We start from the raw sequence: 17,676 nt of genomic DNA, 5'->3' as shown, positions 1-17,676 counted from the left end.
TCCACCTGCTTAGACATGGCTGTAACTGGTGACAGGAAAGAGCTAGGCCAGAATTGCAAGCTCCATTTAGTCTCTCTCCTCAAAATACACTAAATGGCAAAAGAAATTTGGTGCTAGGATGTTCCCTTGATGTGTTAGCCCCCATGCTTTTCTTTGTCTCTGTGCGGCTTGTAAAGCAACTTTTTTACACCTGCTTAGACATGGCTGTAACTGGTGACAGGAAAGAGCTAGGCCAGAATTGCAAGCTCCATTTAGTCTCTCTCCTCAAAATACACTAAATGGCAAAAGAAATTTGGTGCTAGGATGTTCCCTTGATGTGTTAGCCCCCAATGCTTTTCTTTGTCTCTGTGCGGCTTGTAAAGCAGCTTTTTTCCACCTGCTTAGACATGGCTGTAACTGGTGACAGGAAAGAGCTAGGCCAGAATTGCAAGCTCCATTTAGTCTCTCTCCTCAAAATACACTAAATGGCAAAAGAAATTTGGTGCTAGGAGGTTCCCTTGATGTGTTAGCCCCAATGCTTTTCTTTGTCTCTGTGCGGCTTGTAAAGCAGCTTTTTTCCACCTGCTTATACATGGCTGTAACTGGTGACAGGAAAGAGCTAGGCCAGAATTGCAAGCTCCATTTAGTCTCTCTCCTCAAAATACACTAATTGGCAAAAGAAATTTGGTGCTAGGAGTTCCCTTGATGTGTTAGCCCCCATGCTTTTCTTTGTCTCTGTGCGGCTTGTAAAGCAACTTTTTTCCACCTGCTTAGACATGGCTGTAACTGGTGACAGGAAAGAGCTAGGCCAGAATTGCAAGCTCCATTTAGTCTCTCTCCTCAAAATACACCAAATGGCAAAAGAAATTTGGTGCTAGGAGGTTCCCTTGATGTGTTAGCCCCCATGCTTTTCTTTGTCTCTGTGCAGCTTGTAAAGCAACTTTTTTCCACCTGCTTAGACATGGCTGTAACTGGTGACCGGAAAGAGCTAGGCCAGAATTGCAAGCTCCATTTAGTCTCTCTCCTCAAAATACACCAAATGGCAAAAGAAATTTGGTGCTAGGATGTTCCCTTGATGTGTTAGCCCCCAATGCTTTTCTTTGTCTCTGTGCGGCTTGTAAAGCAACTTTGGGATCAGTATCAGCTTGAAACATTGGAACCGCAAGCAGTCAGGGTGTTTGAATCTCACTGAACTAATCACTAAGGGGCTCCTGAGGAGAGTATAATCGAAAATTTGGCCTATGTAGTGGAAAACAGAGAAAATCGAAATTTGACAGCATTGGCTTGGGAACTGCAGAGTTTAGTAACTCATGTAAAAGGAGTTAGAGGATCGTGGGTACTGGATAAGTGTTGCCATAATTTGAGAAGTTTAGAGATAGGAGAAGCAAGTGAGCAAGAGTGGGAACAATCTAGAGTGTCCAGGAGACCTAACCCCCTCTTAGAACAAGTAGAAGAAAGGCTCTGAAGATTACAACTAAAAGGTCCCTGAAGAATATCGACTGCTGCCGAGAAGAACTTATACCCCGCTGCTCCCTGCTAAGGAGTAGGCGACGGGAAGGCAGAGAGATATATCAGTGTGGAGACCTAACATGAGCCTTGTTAGGGGCATTTTAATAGGTCTATTACTGGACACTGTGGTAACCAATGATTTACATCGGCCTTTTAAGTGGACATTATCTAGATGGGAAGACCGGAAGGTCATTAAAGCTGTGGTCACCCCTGGTGCCCCCAGCTTCTCTATCCACCATTGTGACTTAGTTCCTATACAACCCTGCTTGAAGGAGAAAGAATATTATTTATGTCCCAGTAGTAATCCAGGGAAAAGCTATTGTAATGTTCCTGATCAATATTATTGTGCCCATTGGGACTGTGTTTCTATTGCTACAACATGGACCCCAAGGAATAAGGACCCTTTTCTAAAGATTGGATGGGGCCCCCAGGGTGTAAGCCTTCGAAGTTTAACTGGAGTAGAGGCTGGAGTGCCTGTCAATATTTGGTACTAAATGTAACCGACCCTGTGAATCAAGGATGGTTACTAGGAAAAACTTGGGGATTTAGATACTGGGAACCAGGGACTGATAGGGGAGGCCTAATACTCATAAAGAAGGAGGAAGTCACTCCTTCCCAAGTGGTAGGACCTAACCAAGTACTTACTGGAAAAGTTAATGACAGGAACAACATGAGAGAGATTAGAAACTCCACAATTAGGGGAACTGGAAATTCCACAGTTAGCCCCCCTGTTATGAGGGAATGTTCTGATCCATTGTGGGAAATGATGCAGGCCTCCTATGTTGCTCTGAACAATACCGATCCCAACAAAACTAAACATTGCTGGTTATGTTATGATGTTAGGCCCCCATTTTATGAGGCTATCGGAATAAATGTGACATATAGAGGTAGCAATCTCTCAAACCCATATGAATGCAATTGGAATCATAATGAAAGGGTGGGAATGACAATGCAACAGGTTAAAGGCAAGGGTATGTGTATAGGACAAATACCTCCTGATATAGTAAATGATGTGTGTACAAGTAGGGATAGACGGAAGCTGAATTTCTTGTGGTATATAGCCCCAAATGGGACTAAATGGATCTGCTCCAGGACTGGAATAACTCCATGTGTGTCAAACAAAACTTTAATGCTGAAGCAAGAATACTGTGTATTAGTAATGATTTTACCAAGAATCTTGTACCATACTGAAGAGACCATATCTGTGTACTGGGAAAATAGGAATCACAAAATCACTAAAAGGGAACCTATTACTGCAATTACCACTGCTACCTTAATGGGACTGGGCATTGCAGGAACGGCAGCTGGAGCAGCATCCTTAATCCAACAAAAACAAGGGTTATCATCACTCAGAGTAGCTGTGGATGAAGATTTAGAACGAATAGAGAAATCCATTTCATGTTTGGAAAAGTCATTAACATCCCTATCAGAAGTGGCCTTACAAGACAGGCGGGGACTAGATTTATTGTTTCTACAAGCGGGAGGCTTATGTGTTGCCTTGGGGGAAGAATGCTGCTTTTATGCTGATCATACTGGAGTGGTATGGGATTCACTGGGAAAAGTGTGAGAGGGTTTGGAAAAAAGAAAAAAGGAAAGGGAAAATACTCAATCTTGGTATGAGGGTTGGTTTAGTCAATTACCTTGGTTAACCACTTTATTATTGACTCTTATGGGACCACTGACAATAATGTTATTGGCATTGACTTTTGGTCCCTGTATAATTAATAAACTAATATCTTTTGTTAACCAAAGGATTGAAAAAGTAAATTTTATGATTATACGTGAACTAGAACCCACAACTGAAACCAGTATTTCTCTGGAAGCAGCTTCAGAAGCTTTATCTCGCTTTGAGAAACTTTCAAAGAGTCTGGAGATATAACTTGCTGATATAATTCACAAATAAATGATTCCTTGGAAAAAGAAAAAGTGGGAATTGTAATAAGTAAGAAAAGAGTTATTTGCTAATGTGCTGGTTTGAGGCCAGCCAGAACATCTCTTGTCCCGAAAAGGGACAAAAGAATGACACACGCAAACGGATTGGAGAGTGATGGAAAAGTTTAAATAGAAAAGCAATTGGTGAAGCTACAGAAAACTACAAACTACAAAGCATAGTGGAAAAAGAACATCCCAAAGCATACAGAGCCCCCCCCACGGAATTCCCAAAAGCTTCCCAATCCTCCCTTCCTCCCACCTGAGGGTCTACCCAATCCCTCAGGGCTCTTCCTTCCCCCTCCCTCCCCCCTCCCACTGCTAGGCAAGTCTCAGGCTGGCCAGGTCTGAGACTGCCCCCCCACCTCCATTCTCCTCCTGGCATTAGGCCTAGTCAGGCCTAAGAGGCCTGAGATAGCCCCCCCCGGCATTACCCAATAAGAGAGGACATCTCCCATGGGAGCGGAGAGGGAAGAAAGAGGAAGAGGATGACTCTGCAGATGGCTTTATAGGGCGCAGGATTTATGGGTAGAAATACATCATTTCCTGTGTCCACCCCTAGTGGGTGGGTACCTGGGACACCAGAGGTGTATCTCATGCAGCAGTGGCAGGGGGCACCCAGCCCAAACTGCCACATACCACCCCTTATTTCATACCCATAATTCCTGCACCCAAAACATATCATCAGATCAGAGACAGTTCTTAGATGACATGTCTGGCAAAGTCCAGGTCCTCATCTGGGCGTCCTTCCGAAAGGTCTGTCCCTCGGGCTCAGGTAACAGTTCATTCCAGCTCTTCTCCCTCATCCTGTGGAACCTCCCAGCGACACAGAGTTCATTCTTCTGCACGGTGAACTCTTCATGGGTCCGATGGGCATCCTGGCCACCTGGAAACAACCTCACAACTTCTCAATCAAATATCAATCTCCATCTGCTCAAGCGGCATATCTCCACCCCTTGGGGCAATCGAGTCAGAACAATCAGGCTCCTCGACTCGACTCCTTCCACCCCTTGCAGGCAACAGCATGCTGAGATTTTCCAAAGCTGCACGGACCTTTCCCAAGCCCAGTGCTGACCGCTTCCAGCCGCGGCCTGAAGCTAATACGGATGCACACCGCGCGCAGGCACACCGCTCCCCCTGAGCGTTCACATGCCGAGGCATGGAGGCATCCGGCTACACAGCCCTCCCCCAGAGAGGGCGTGGCTGCACTGCAGCCAGCCGAGAAGAGAGGCGGAGCCAGGTGCTTAGGCGCCATTTTCGGAACGCGTCCGAGAATCAGGGGAGAGATAGCAGCGAGAGCCGCCGTCACCTCTGCAGCCGCGGTACAGATCCAAACTGCTGCCACCCCTCGGGCCACACAAGCGGCTTTTCCAGCCAAAGCCACCTTCACTCCCTGGGCCCTCGGAAGCAGCCTTTGAACTGGACCCACCACTCGCCTTCTTGATCACGGGAGCCATCGCTCACCTCCCGCTGCGGCCAGCCCCCACTGCCGCAGGACAAGCCGACCCTGGTCTGCTTCCGACTGTCCCTCCCCCTTCCTCGGCTCCGTGCCACTCTGCTCGCCGCTGGCGTCGCGGGAAACAAAAGGGAAAGGGACAGGCACCGCATTCTTAAGCTTTTCCACCGAAGCAAATGGCTACAAAATCACCACCGCCGCTTGGAATGGTGGACGGGATTCTACGCCACCGCCATGCACCAGGGCGTCCCCTCGGAACCCATAAAACGCTCACATGATCGCACCAGCACAAAGCCTTGAGCCCAGCCACCAAAACCAACAACGCCCAGATACCATTTTAACTTTTCCACCCCTGCACTTCTCCAACACAATTTGCAGAGCTCCGCAGAAACCATCCTCTGCTACCAAAAATCTGTGCTGGTTTGAGGCCAGCCAGAACATCTCTTGTCCTGAAAAGGGACAAAAGAATGACACACGCAAACGGATTGGAGAGTGATGGAAAAGTTTAAATAGAAAAGCAATTGGTGAAGCTACAGAAAACTACAAACTACAAAGCATAGTGGAAAAAGAACATCCCAAAGCATACAGAGCCCCCCCCACGGAATTCCCAAAAGCTTCCCAATCCTCCCTTCCTCCCACCTGAGGGTCTACCCAATCCCTCAGGGCTCTTCCTTCCCCCTCCCTCCCCCCTCCCACTGCTAGGCAAGTCTCAGGCTGGCCAGGTCTGAGACTGCCCCCGCCCCCTCCATTCTCCTCCTGGCATTAGGCCTAGTCAGGCCTAAGAGGCCTGAGATAGCCCCCCCCCCGGCATTACCTGATAAGAGAGGACATCTCCCATGGGAGCGGAGAGGGAAGAAAGAGGAAGAGGATGACTCTGCAGATGGCTTTATAGGGCGCAGGATTTATGGGTAGAAATACGTCATTTCCTGTGTCCACCCCTAGTGGGTGGGTACCTGGGACACCAGAGGTGTATCTCATGCAGCAGTGGCAGGGGGCAGCCAGCCCAAACTGCCACAGCTAATTATATAGTGTAGAGCTTAAAATGTAAAAAAGCATGCTTGTTTTTGTAGAGATTTAGTTACAATGTACAGCTGTGTGTAGCATCAGGGCCCCATGACATAACCCCTGTATATCTTATCTTGAACAGTTTCTGCCAAGTTAGGTAGCGGTACCAGGCGGCACAAGGATGGATAACACAGTACTAAGTGATGTATTAACTGAGCATGTGCACAGACCAAGATCAGAAGAGAGACATCTGAAAAAAAGACCATCTGCTTTCATCGTAAAAGACCCAATTGAATGAGCAATAAAAAGGAACTGATAAGAAACTAATGGTGCAAAATTCACACACCATAAAAAAGGGGCCTCAGGGTCCAGTCGGTGGGTCTCGGAGGAGGGGCAGGAGAACCCCCCTGGACGCCCAGCGCTGCTTTTACTTATTTTACTCAAAATAAAATATCCTCATTCTTAAAATCATAAAGTGTGAGGATCGTTTATAACAATAACTGAACACAATGCAGCTACCTTGGTTGTCTTGTCACCTTAAGCCTGTTTTACTACCCTAGCTCTCATTTCAAGGGTCTGGGGTCCCAGCACATCAAAAGTGTCAAAGCTTTGTATTTTTCTTTTTTATTTTGTTTTTTAAGAGCTCTAGACATATCAGATACATTCTTATGTTTTGGAATATACTGCTTGTCACAAGACATACTATTTTGAGAACTTCTTCCTTTGCTTAGTATGTAAGCCAAATATAGGTAAGAGTAAGATTATAAATCATAGGTAGGAGGAGGTGTCCATCACTCTAGAGGTGTTTAACGCCAGGCTGGATGAGACCTTAGGCAACCAAGTCTAGTTGAGAGGTGTCCCTGCCCATGGGATGGGGGTTGGAGTGGATGATCTCTGAGGTCCTTTCCAACCTGAGCCATTCCGTGATTCTATAATTAGGTAGGTGTGACTTTCTGAAAGCTCAGGTATAAATAACTACAAAAATTTTGCTTTGGGGCTGTGGTTTCGGGGAATGATCCCATGTGCCTTATAAAGTGCTAAGTAAATGGAAATGTCAAAGTGGTATTTTTATTCCAGTGTTAGCCTTGCCCAGTGCCCTCCAGCAGACCCCGTGCCCCATGGTGGGGCTGTGGAGGCCTCTGTGCACCCCTGGGCCTGTCCGTGCCATGCACCGCAGGTTGCTGGCGGCTGGCTGGACTTTGCTGCAGTAGTCGTTGTGGACCTGCACACTCTCCTTCATGAACGCCTCATCTGTTATGCTCGGTAGGGCTGCAGCTCTCAGCACCGGTCACAAGGCCAGCACTACTGCCCACGGCCTCACGGCGCCAGCTGCTGCGGCCTCACCTGAGGACTCTCTCTCTTTCCTTCTCTTTCTCCCTCCCTTTCCCCCTTCCTCGCCCTCCTTCCCTCCAGAGACTTCGCCCCGCCCTCGAGCGGCGTGGCGCGAGGCGCCCGCCTGGAGGCGCTGTGCTGCCCGGAGGGGAGGGGCACACGTGGCTACACCTCTCTTGCCTGCGGGGCGGCGGCTCTGTGGCAGGGGGGCGGGGGGCCGGGGGCCGGGCCCGCACGGAAGCGATGGTACTGCCGGTGCTGCAGCAGGTCGTTTTCTCCGTGGTGCTGGTGCTGTCTGTCTTCGTCGTCATGCCCAGGATGTTCGCGGGAGGAGGCGGCGGGCGGGCCGGCCGGTCTCAGCAAGCCGGCAAGACCGTCCCCGGCCATTACGATCCCCGTCAGCCTCGCAGAGGTAGGCGCCGGGGCGGTGCGTGAGGCCGTGCCGACCTTCGCGGGAGCAGCTTGCGTGCGGCTTCTGTCTCGGGCGACCTTGAGGGGAGCCCCCGGGAACGGAGAGGGCTGTGCTGCGGCTTCGTTTCGTCAGGCGCTGGGTGTTCTGCACGGCCTGTGCTGACGGGAGGCCTGGTCAGGCGGCTCCGAGCGGGCGTGTGTGCTGAGAGCTCCGGACCTTACCCTCCCACCCCGCCTCCTCGCTCTGTGTTCTGCTTCTCTAGTTCATTACTGTTCTGATTTTCGTCTGTGTTGTCTTAGTCTGTTACTGGAAGCGTATCTTACGAGAGCTGTTTAATGAGTAATGCCTGCAGGGGCACAGTTAGTTACTCTAACAGCAGCTGCGAAGTGTCAGAGGAAAAAAGTCTCTGGGCGTGTAAGAATTGCAGTAAGAAAGCCAAGGGTTACTGTAGTGAACGTTAGCACAGAAGTTGACGAGATTTGTCTGGAAGCATATTAGAAAGAGTCCAAGATGTCTGCTTAGAAAAACTGTTGCTGAACGGTCTAGAGAGCTTTAAGCTTGAGTGGTGCGAACATTGATGTATGTTGGCAGAGGGTTTTGCTCGGGGTCCAAAGGTATAAAACTCTTGTTTTAGAAAATAACAAAAAGCATGCTTTGTTGAGGTAGCTCAGTGATTAACTGATGTCTTCCAAGGCGTTACAAACTAAGGGGTATACAGTTGCAGTAAAATTTAGTGCCTGTGCTTTTGCTCAGGAGTACCTCTCAAAGGTAGAAAAAGTGAGGCTTGAGCTGCTACCACGTGCTTTCCTGCTTGATGTCAAACTTAGAGTGCTTCATAAACTCTACTGCTGCTTGTTTTGCCTGATTACTTGTAATTTATATAGTAGCTGTACTTTCCTATCGATTAAATTCTTTTAAAACAAAATTTAAAAAGTCAACACTTCACCTGCTTCTGATTTACTGATATATTTGCCTAGCAATAGCATAAAATAAAATAAATAGTTGTCCCTGTGTAAAACACGTCTCGGGCAGATCTGCTGCCACTTTTCTAGGTTCTTATTTTCTCCTGTTTGGCCACTAACTTACTGTTTCTTCTGTGGGATAAACCTGGTGCAGGACACTGGACTCCCATTAGGATCTCTCTGTGCCAGGAGAATGTTTTTTCCCCGATCACATTTCTTATTAATGTGACCTGAGGAAAGTTTTTCATCTGTGCTAATAGGTGTTCTAGTAAATCTCTTTATTTGTATTAAACAGAACTGAAAGTAAAGGAACAAAGAGATTAAACTTAAAACTAGTACTCAGTGGGAAGCATTCTGAAAGGAGGGAAACTATGGGAGATAAAAGGTGTTTTCCAAATTAGTTAGTGTAGTTTTACTAAGTCTAAACGTGCTTGTCTTGAAAGAAGAGTGTCTGCCTGAACTTGCATTAAAAGATTAAAGTAACTTGAGTTCTGCTTCTGGCAATTAAGGCTTTTAATTTTTTCTGTAACTGTCCAGTTCTGAGTTCCAGTGAGCAAACACACAGATAAAAGGTCTCTTCCAAATGTGCATGTTGCAAAGACGTGTGCATGATCAAAGACCTGTCGAAGAACTTGCAGTAATGCCTGTCACGACTGCAGAGTTGATAATAAATGTCACTATCACCAGGGGCATCCCTGTAAGTCTGAAAAACTTTTCTGACTAACACAATTTAGACAGTTCTAAAACACTGGTCAAGTTCAGCTGCCACAAAGTACCAGCTTAGGTTAGCAGAATTAATTTTAATTTTTCTCCTGTATTTGGAAGAAGCTGTATCCAAACAGTTGTTCACTGGGAGTTGTAACTGAGGTTCTTCTGGGTTTTTTTTCCATCTGATTGTAGCTGTGTTTAGCAGTCTTGTGTTGCTGTAAATTTTTGAAATGCCAGTGTTTTGGTATTTGCATAATGGCCTTTTGTTTGCGATTTTTTTATAGAAACTGAATCTCATTTTACCCATGCTCAGTTCTGATATATCAAATTACGGCAAACTAAGTGTTCAGAGGGGTTTGTAAGTGTAAGCCTAGCCAGGCAGTTGAGACTTCAAACCCCACAATCATCTGCTGTCTCGGGAAGCATCTGTTTTTCATGTCCCTGTCCTATGCACCCCAGATTTAACTACCAAATCACCCAATCCCTAAGTCAAAAAATTACACTAGCTGTTCTTTCATCTGCTCCCTCTTCTGACAGGCAAATTACATGCAAAAATATTTCAAACTTCCAAGGTTGCATCTTTCTGCTACTGTGTAATCCTAAATACTTCATTTACACAGCACATCTGAGGCTGTGGTAATATCCATGTAACACTGAATTCACTGCCAGTACAAGGAAAGCAGCAAGACAGCATGTGTATTTCAATAAGCTTTTTTTTTTTTCCCCTGGGACTACACACCGGTTTGTACTTAACTTCTTTCTTTATTCTGAGGAAAGTTAGTAAGTTGTACTGTTCTCAGCATTATCAATAGTTTGTCTAACTGTGCTTTAATTTCAGCATTTTAAGTTGTTTCTGCTTACATCTGTCTTTCTGTGGCTTGCTGTGAGTTTGTCAATGTGCTGTCCTTGCTGTGAAGGAAGAAACTTAATACTTCTATTCAAAGAAGCATAGAAACTTAATTTGGAACTCTGCTAATTACATTTAACTTTGCATTCTTGTCATGAAAAGGTGATTTTTATTGGTGGCTTTTTTTGGTTTATTTTTGGTACCTTTATTTGAATGCTGACCATACAGTCCTAGAAAAGTAAGAAACAAAGATTGTCACAAAAGAAAACAATTTAATTTCAGCTGTGAAACTAACAGGACTGTTACTGTTATTTTTCCCTTCTAACTTGGTTCTTTCAATTTAATTCTTTAAGGTAGTCCTCAGACACTTCAACAGCTTCACATGAATCTGGAAAATTCTGACAGTAATACTTACCAGAGTATTCAGCAGATGAGAAATGCAATGGAAAGAGAGATAAAGAGTGAGAGAACAAGAGGAAATGGTAGAGAATTAGCATTTACCCTCATGCCATTGTATGCACTTGGAGTGGGAGTGTTTGCAGCATACAAATTTCTTAAGGTGAGCCATAAAAAAAGCCTTAAATGATTGAAATTAGAAGGAAATACAGATATTGATAAAGATTCATACCTTGTTTCGTTATATATATATATCTATATATCTATCTTGATTTGTTTTCCCATTTCTGAGACAATGTATATGGTTGTCCAAAAGCCATTTCTTGCTATGACTTTGAAATTTTAACTCCAAAGTTCAAATTTTATCATTTTTCATTATCCTTATGAAGGTTTCTGACTTATCTTTCTTTGACACTTAAAGAAGTGAGAGTCTTAGCTGGCTTGGCCTCAAATAGGAATCTGGGAACTGAAACAGCTTTATTACACGAGTATTACATTAGTATTTCACTTCCTTTTCATTCTTCAGAATGAGGTTGGGTATGGGAAGGAGATGGACAATTCCTGCAGAATAATAATCTTCTATTTTCAACTAGGTAGAATGACCTTTAATTTATACTTCTCATTTGCTCGTGAAACTGAAACTTAGACCTTTTATAGCATTTGTAAGTTACAAATGGAGAACACAAGCTCAATTGTTTCTGCTAAAAAAAAAAAAATCAGCCTTGATATGTAGTTTTTTGTTTGTAGTAAGAACTATTACAGTAGCACTTGCAATGCTGAGAGTGCACCTGGAATATTTTTGCTTGCCTTCAGGAAAAGGACTTAAACCTCAAAAGGACCACAGAATCATAGAATCAGTCAGGGTTGGAAGGGACCACAAGGATCAGCCAGTTCCAACACCCCTGCCATGGCCAGGGACACCTCACACTAGATCAGGCTGGCCAGAGCCTCATCCAGCCTGGCCTTAAACACCTCCAGGGATGGGGCCTCAACCACCTCCCTGGACAACCCATTCCAGGCTCTCACCACTCTCATGGGGAAGAACTTCTTCCTCATGTCCAGCCTGAATCTCCCCACTTCCAGCTTTTTTCCATTCCCCTAGTCCTATCACTACCTGATATCCTAAAAAGTCCCTTGCCAGCTTTCTTGTAGGCCCCCTTTAGATACTGGAAAGCCACAACAAGGTCACCTCGGAGCCTTCTCTTCTCCAGACTGAACACCCCCAACTCTTTCAGTCTGTCCTCATAGGAGAGGTGCTCCAGCCCTCTGATCATCCTGGTGGCCCTTCTCTGGACATGTTCCAGCATGTCCATATCCCTCTTGTAATAGGGGCTCCAGAACTGGATGCAGTACTCCAGGTGGGGTCTCATCATAGCTGAGTAGAGGGGGAGAATCACTTCCCTTGACCTGCTGGCCACACTTCTCATGATGCAGCCCAGGCTCTGGTTGGCTTTCTGGGCTGCAAGTGCACATTGACAGCTCATGTTGAGCTTCTCGTCCACCAGCACCAAGTCCCTCTCCTCAGGGCTGCTTTCCAGCCAGTCACTGCCCAGCCTTTATTTGTGCTTGGGATTGCCTCGACCCAGATGCAGGACCTTGCACTTGGTCTTGTTGAACCTGATGAGGTTGGCTTGTGCCCACCTCTCCAGCCTGTCCAGGTTCCTCTGGATGGATCCCTTCCCTCCAGCGTGTCTGCTGCACCACACAGTTTGGTGTCATCAGCAAACTTGCTGAGGGTGCATTCAATGCCTCTGTCCATGTCACCGACAAAGATATTGAACAAGACTGGTCCTGGGACTGAGCCCTGAGGGTCTCCACTTGTCACTGGCCTCCACTGGGACATGGAGCCATTGACAGCCACTCTTTGGGTGCGGCCATCAAGCCAGTTCTTTATCCATCTTGTGGTCCACCCATCAAACCCATGTGTCACCAGTTTGGAGACCAAGATGTGGTGTGGGACAGTGTCGAAGGCTTTGCTTAGGTCCAGGTAAATGACATCAGTTGCTCTCCCCTCATCTATTAATGTCGTGACCTTGTCGGAGAAGGCCACCAGGTTAGTCAAGCAGGATTTGCCCTTGGTAAACCCATGCTGACTGTACCAAATTACCTCTTCACTATTCCTCTGTCTCCTGCCTACCAGAGGCAGGATCTTATCTGTAGTCAGTTTCATACCCTCTCCTATATGAGAAAAATACCACATCTTAGAAAAACAAACACAGAGGCTGACCAGTTAAACACAAATTTAATTAGGTTGTAAGTAAGATGTAAATACCATGAAAATAATATTTTGAGTGTTACATCTCTTTACAAGTGTGCTTGTTTGATTCAAGTGCTAATATCTTTATAATAGCATCTTTATTACTTTAAGATTTTACCTCCTAATAAATGGTAGAAGACTTGATCCAGTAACATACAAGGTTCCTTCTGTTCATTTGTTGAAAACTGGAGTTGAAAAAGCAGCTACTTTGTTTTGCAACTTTGATTGGTCATGTTACTGCTTAAAAGCAGAAGTGTTAGTTTAATAGAGGAAGAAGGCATGGCAGAAAGAAGTTTCATTAATGGAACACATCTCTGTAGTTGCGGTTTACTTTCAGGAAAATTCTAAATGTATTTTTATTTTTAATACACAAATAGTGCTGCAGTCATTTAACATGGTTGTGTTTATTAAAGATGAAGTCACATGAAGAAAGTCTCTCCAAAAAGGAAAAAAGTACAGAAGATAAGGCAAAGGAAACTGGTAAGATACCCATTCAGAATGCATATATTCACCAAAAATGTGTATTTCCTGCTGGAATAAAGCTACATATTGTCATCAATTCAATCTAGCTAAACGAGAACAATTGTTTTACTCAAGTGCAGTTAGGAACTTCTCAAAATAATATTCTGTATATTTGAAACTTTAATTAGAGGTTCGTTTGAAAACTCCAGATGGAAATATTCTTTAAAACAGGTGGGGTAATACAGTATGATTCTCTACCTTTTAATGTCTGATGTTTTTCTCACTTAAGACCTGTTCATTTTTCATCAGTAGAATAGGATGTCTGAATAGGATATAATAATCCTAAGATGAATAGCGTGTTTAAAAAGGGTGTAATGGTGTGCTTTAGAATTGAACTGTATTGCTAGTGGAACAGCATGGATGAGCAGATATAGAGGGTGTTCCATTTCTCAGCCAAACCTGAGACCCACAAACATAAGATGTTTGTAGATGAGATAAAAAATTACATGTTGGGTTTTTTTTCATGATACAGAATACTCTTGACTGTCTGATTCAGTGTATTCGGCATGTGCTAAGAAATGGACTTTCCCTTAGAGAAAGTTAAAGCGTATCAAACTTGAGCTGTTTTCGTTCTTTTTCTGCCCCTTGTGTAGACACATTTCTAGTTTATTATAAAACTAGTAGCCTCTTTCAGCAACCCTGTACACCAGCTCTGCAGCTGGGCTCAGTAACAATTTGCTATGCTGCCTGCTCACCATTTTTGTGTGTTGCATTCTTCTTTCTTCAAAACTACAGAAAAATAGTATTTTAAGAGTTACTTCTCTCAGCAATAGTGCATTAAGTGTTGGATGTATCTGCAAGGTGTGACTGGGCAAACTCCTGACACTGTATTAAGTATAAATACATTACTTACACCTCAGGAAGTCTTAGAACTCCATAGCTTTTGAGGCAAGGCAGGCAAGAGTCACATTATCATTCAGCTTCTGTCAAGGTGTCCTCTGTTTATTGATGACAGGTTATTAGATGAAAAGGACTTTGGGCAGACATAGTAATAAGGGCTTCTCTTCTTAACCCCACCAGTCCCTTTTCCTGTTCTAGAATTTTATAGAGAAAAAGACTACCTGTGTTTGAATCTGCTCAATCAAAAATACAAACTAGTGTCCTATTGGTACTGTAAATACATTTCTAACAACATTCTGTCTCTTCTCTTTCCTCTGCCTCTTTTTTTAATTTGCCTTTGATTTTGTTAGAACATCAGCTTTTGGAACTAGAGAAGCATCTAGCACAGACAGAGAAAATGTTAAATTCTTTATTGACTCAGTTGGATCCATTGTCAAACTGGTGAGTGTTTCTAAAATATCTCAGTATTGTTTTCTGTAAATTGAAATTCTCCAAAATGTTAATGAAGAGTTCTTAAAATGTTCTGTGTATATATAAGTAGAGAACAGTGTTTAGGAACCTTTTTTAATTACTTATTGTTTCTATAGCCTTTTGTATGAAATAGTTCTTCAGTTTGTGATCTTTTCCACCTCCTGTCTCCTGTTCACCAAACATAAATGCAAAAGCTCAGACTTGAAATGACATTACTGTAGCGTAAAAAGTTAAATTTCAGTGTTGGCAGAGGAGACATACTAAAAAAATACTTCAGCTCAGTAGCTGATGTGGGAATTAGATTTCTGGTAGCAGAAGTTGTTTCTTCCTTTTTATAAAATTAGAAGACAAAACTAGTTATCAAGGGATAGCAGCTTGTGTTTGTGTTTTGAATTGAACCTGTTAAGTGAGTATGTGTGTTTTGATGAAATGTAACTCCTCTGTTGCAGTGTATCAAGGGAGTAAGTAATACAGCTTTGTAGGTTTAGAAATGTTCTTTTTTTTTTTTTTTTTTTAAAGGAACTAGGGCCTTACCAACTTACTGGAAATAAAAGTATCCCTGCAGTCCATTTTGTGTACATCTATATCTTTCATGAAGCCTACATTAAAACATGCAGAATTTCATGGTTGTTCCCTAGGTGTACTTTTGAACTTAGTATGTGCTGAAACTGTTAAGCAGTAAATTCACTAACCGGTTTGCAAACCAAATTTCTAGTAGTGATGGGAAGGAGAAAGGGTGAATAAATTGAGAAAAGTGTCTGCACCGTAGAGTTCTGTATTAGTGTCCTGGTTTAAAGCCAGACAGATCCTCTCTTGCCCCAAGAGGGACAAAAGAATGACACTCACACAAATGGATTGAAGAGTGATGGAAAGTTTAAATGGAAAAGCAATTTGCGTTTCAGAAATTGCAAAGCATAGCGGCAAAGAATATCCCAAATCATACAGAGTCCCTTACACAACACCCAAAGGCCTCCCAACTCTTCCCTTCTCCCCACCTGAGGGTATACCCAAAACCCCCAGGGCTCTTTTTTCCCCCTCCACTCCTAGGCTAGTCTCAGGCTGGCCAGGTCTGAGACTGTCCCCCTCCCACCTAACTTCTCCTCCTGGCATTAGGCCTAGAGAGGCCTAAGAGGCCTTGAGATGCTCCCTATTGGGTAACAGTGGGGGAGTATCTCCTGTGGGAGCAGAGAGGGAAGAAAGAGGAAGAGAATGACTTTCCAGATGAATTTATAGGGTGTAGGATTTATGGGTAGAAATAAGCTGTTTCCTGTGTCCACCTTATTGGATTGGACACTCGGGGCACCTGAGGGTAACTTACGTGGCAGTAACAGGAGGCACCCAGCCTAAACTGCCACAATTAGGCATTCCTGTCCTAAAAATAAAGCTACTTTGGATTATTGTTTCTTTCAGTAGTTATTATTCAGCCTTGGCCTTTGGGGCTCTGGTGTTAGAATTCTGCTACTAAATTACGAAGTAGGTGCAAGGGATGTGCTTTCTATGTCTCAAGAGACATGTCTCAAGACCTAAACATACTGCTGAATTAACTATGTTACTTGTCCACTGAAGGAAATACTCTGAACTTATGCATTTATTATCAAGCACTCACTCACAAGGTTATCTTTCAGCTGTTGACATCTATCTGGTTTTCTAGTGTTAATGCTTTAGCTTGTGAGCAGAAAGACGAAATAATGACACAGCTCCAATCAATTAGACGATTGATGAAAGAAAGCAGGTTGGATAAATCAGACGACAAGATGAAAGGTATTTTGATTTCTGGTAGGATCCATAACTAGTTTGTATTTTAAAAGAATAAACACAGTTTACTACAAAAATGTTCACTTCCTGCACCTTAGGTGACGTGTGTAGAGTTAATTTTTTTCTGGAGGAGTACTATTTTCCTGTTCAAGGTGTGTACAATTTCAGATTTTTGATACATCATAGTTATTTTTTTTTAAAGAATTGGTACTAAAAGATGTTGAACTAGGATAGACCACGTTATCATATTCTGCTTTGTTAAAATTGAGCTTATTGGATGTGAGTTTCTGAGCAGACTGTTAGTACTAGACTAACTTTAGTCTGAGGATTCCCAGAAAGGGACCTCTGAGGCTGTGGGTAACACTTGCATAATTAAACTAAAGAGCAAATTGGATACTAGTTGCAACTGGAGACTGCCTAGAGAGGTACATAGCAATCCAAGAGAAATCTTAAAATGTTAAAAATGGTTTACTAGAAATTTGGGGAATTTTTGCATTAGTTGAGTCTTAGAGAGAAAACAAAACTTAAGTGTTCTTTTTCAAAACTAACCTTGAAATTTGGAGCCTTTTAGTAATTTAAAGTTTTCGGTTGATTTTTTTTTTTCTTTTTTAATTGTGAATGATAAGATGTCGGCCACATTTGTAATGAGAAACTTGAAGATCTCATTCAGTCATTCACAGAACATTCTCAGGAGAAAGATGACAGAGAAGATGACTGCAATGAAGATTCATGTGAGGAAGTTGATAATGATTATAAAATGGAAGACCATGAATTATGTGATGAATGTGAAGTACATCAGTTTGAGCCAGATATGGTAGAAGACCAAGAAATTATAAACAAAGACACCACTGAGTCAGAAGAGGTGGGATTGAGGAGACGTAATAGATATGAATGAAATCTGCATAAGTAAAACTTTCAGAAACTTAGGATTTTTTTTTATAATGTTGTGTGCACTTTAAACTGTTTGGAATAAGGTTATGTGAACTGGTATATGCTTTAAAAAGTGAAATACTATCTGTGCTTTCTCTATGACAGTTCTGTATCTGACTTCAGTGGCAACAGAATTTCACTCAGAATGTTTACATACTTTTTCTATTTATTTTTTCCTATAAAAATATTTCTGTACACTGTACATAATACACTGTAATTATATCTGATGCTTCACTAAAGTACTAGAATATCTTGTAATTAAGACTATAAAACCGAGATGTTCCTTAAGTGTTTTGTAACTAGTGAGCATGGTGCCACTGGAACTGTTGACTCTTGAGTTCATTAAAGAATATGCACTGATGAATT

General features: G+C 43.3%; 1 protein-coding gene across 1 annotated transcript in view; it reads left to right on the top strand.

The window, feature by feature from the left end:
• CCDC107 (coiled-coil domain containing 107) overlaps positions 1 to 17,663 on the top strand; it is an 80,904-nt gene extending 63,241 nt beyond the window's left edge. The window contains exons 2-9 of the mRNA XM_054400005.1: positions 7,056 to 7,141; positions 7,292 to 7,456; positions 7,528 to 7,622; positions 10,493 to 10,698; positions 13,206 to 13,272; positions 14,505 to 14,595; positions 16,277 to 16,386; positions 17,007 to 17,663. Coding sequence (XP_054255980.1) covers positions 7,056 to 7,141; positions 7,292 to 7,456; positions 7,528 to 7,622; positions 10,493 to 10,698; positions 13,206 to 13,272; positions 14,505 to 14,595; positions 16,277 to 16,386; positions 17,007 to 17,275 — 1,089 coding nt within the window. The 3' untranslated portion in view covers positions 17,276 to 17,663. The remainder of the gene's footprint in view (positions 1 to 7,055; positions 7,142 to 7,291; positions 7,457 to 7,527; positions 7,623 to 10,492; positions 10,699 to 13,205; positions 13,273 to 14,504; positions 14,596 to 16,276; positions 16,387 to 17,006) is intronic.
• The last annotated feature ends 13 nt before the right edge of the window (positions 17,664 to 17,676 follow it).

This window comes from Indicator indicator, chromosome 3, assembly GCF_027791375.1.
Source record: "Indicator indicator isolate 239-I01 chromosome 3, UM_Iind_1.1, whole genome shotgun sequence".
Taxonomy (NCBI): domain Eukaryota; kingdom Metazoa; phylum Chordata; class Aves; order Piciformes; family Indicatoridae; genus Indicator; species Indicator indicator.
The sequence above is the reverse complement of the archived record's forward strand: the minus strand, read 5'-3'. Positions and strand labels throughout refer to the sequence as shown.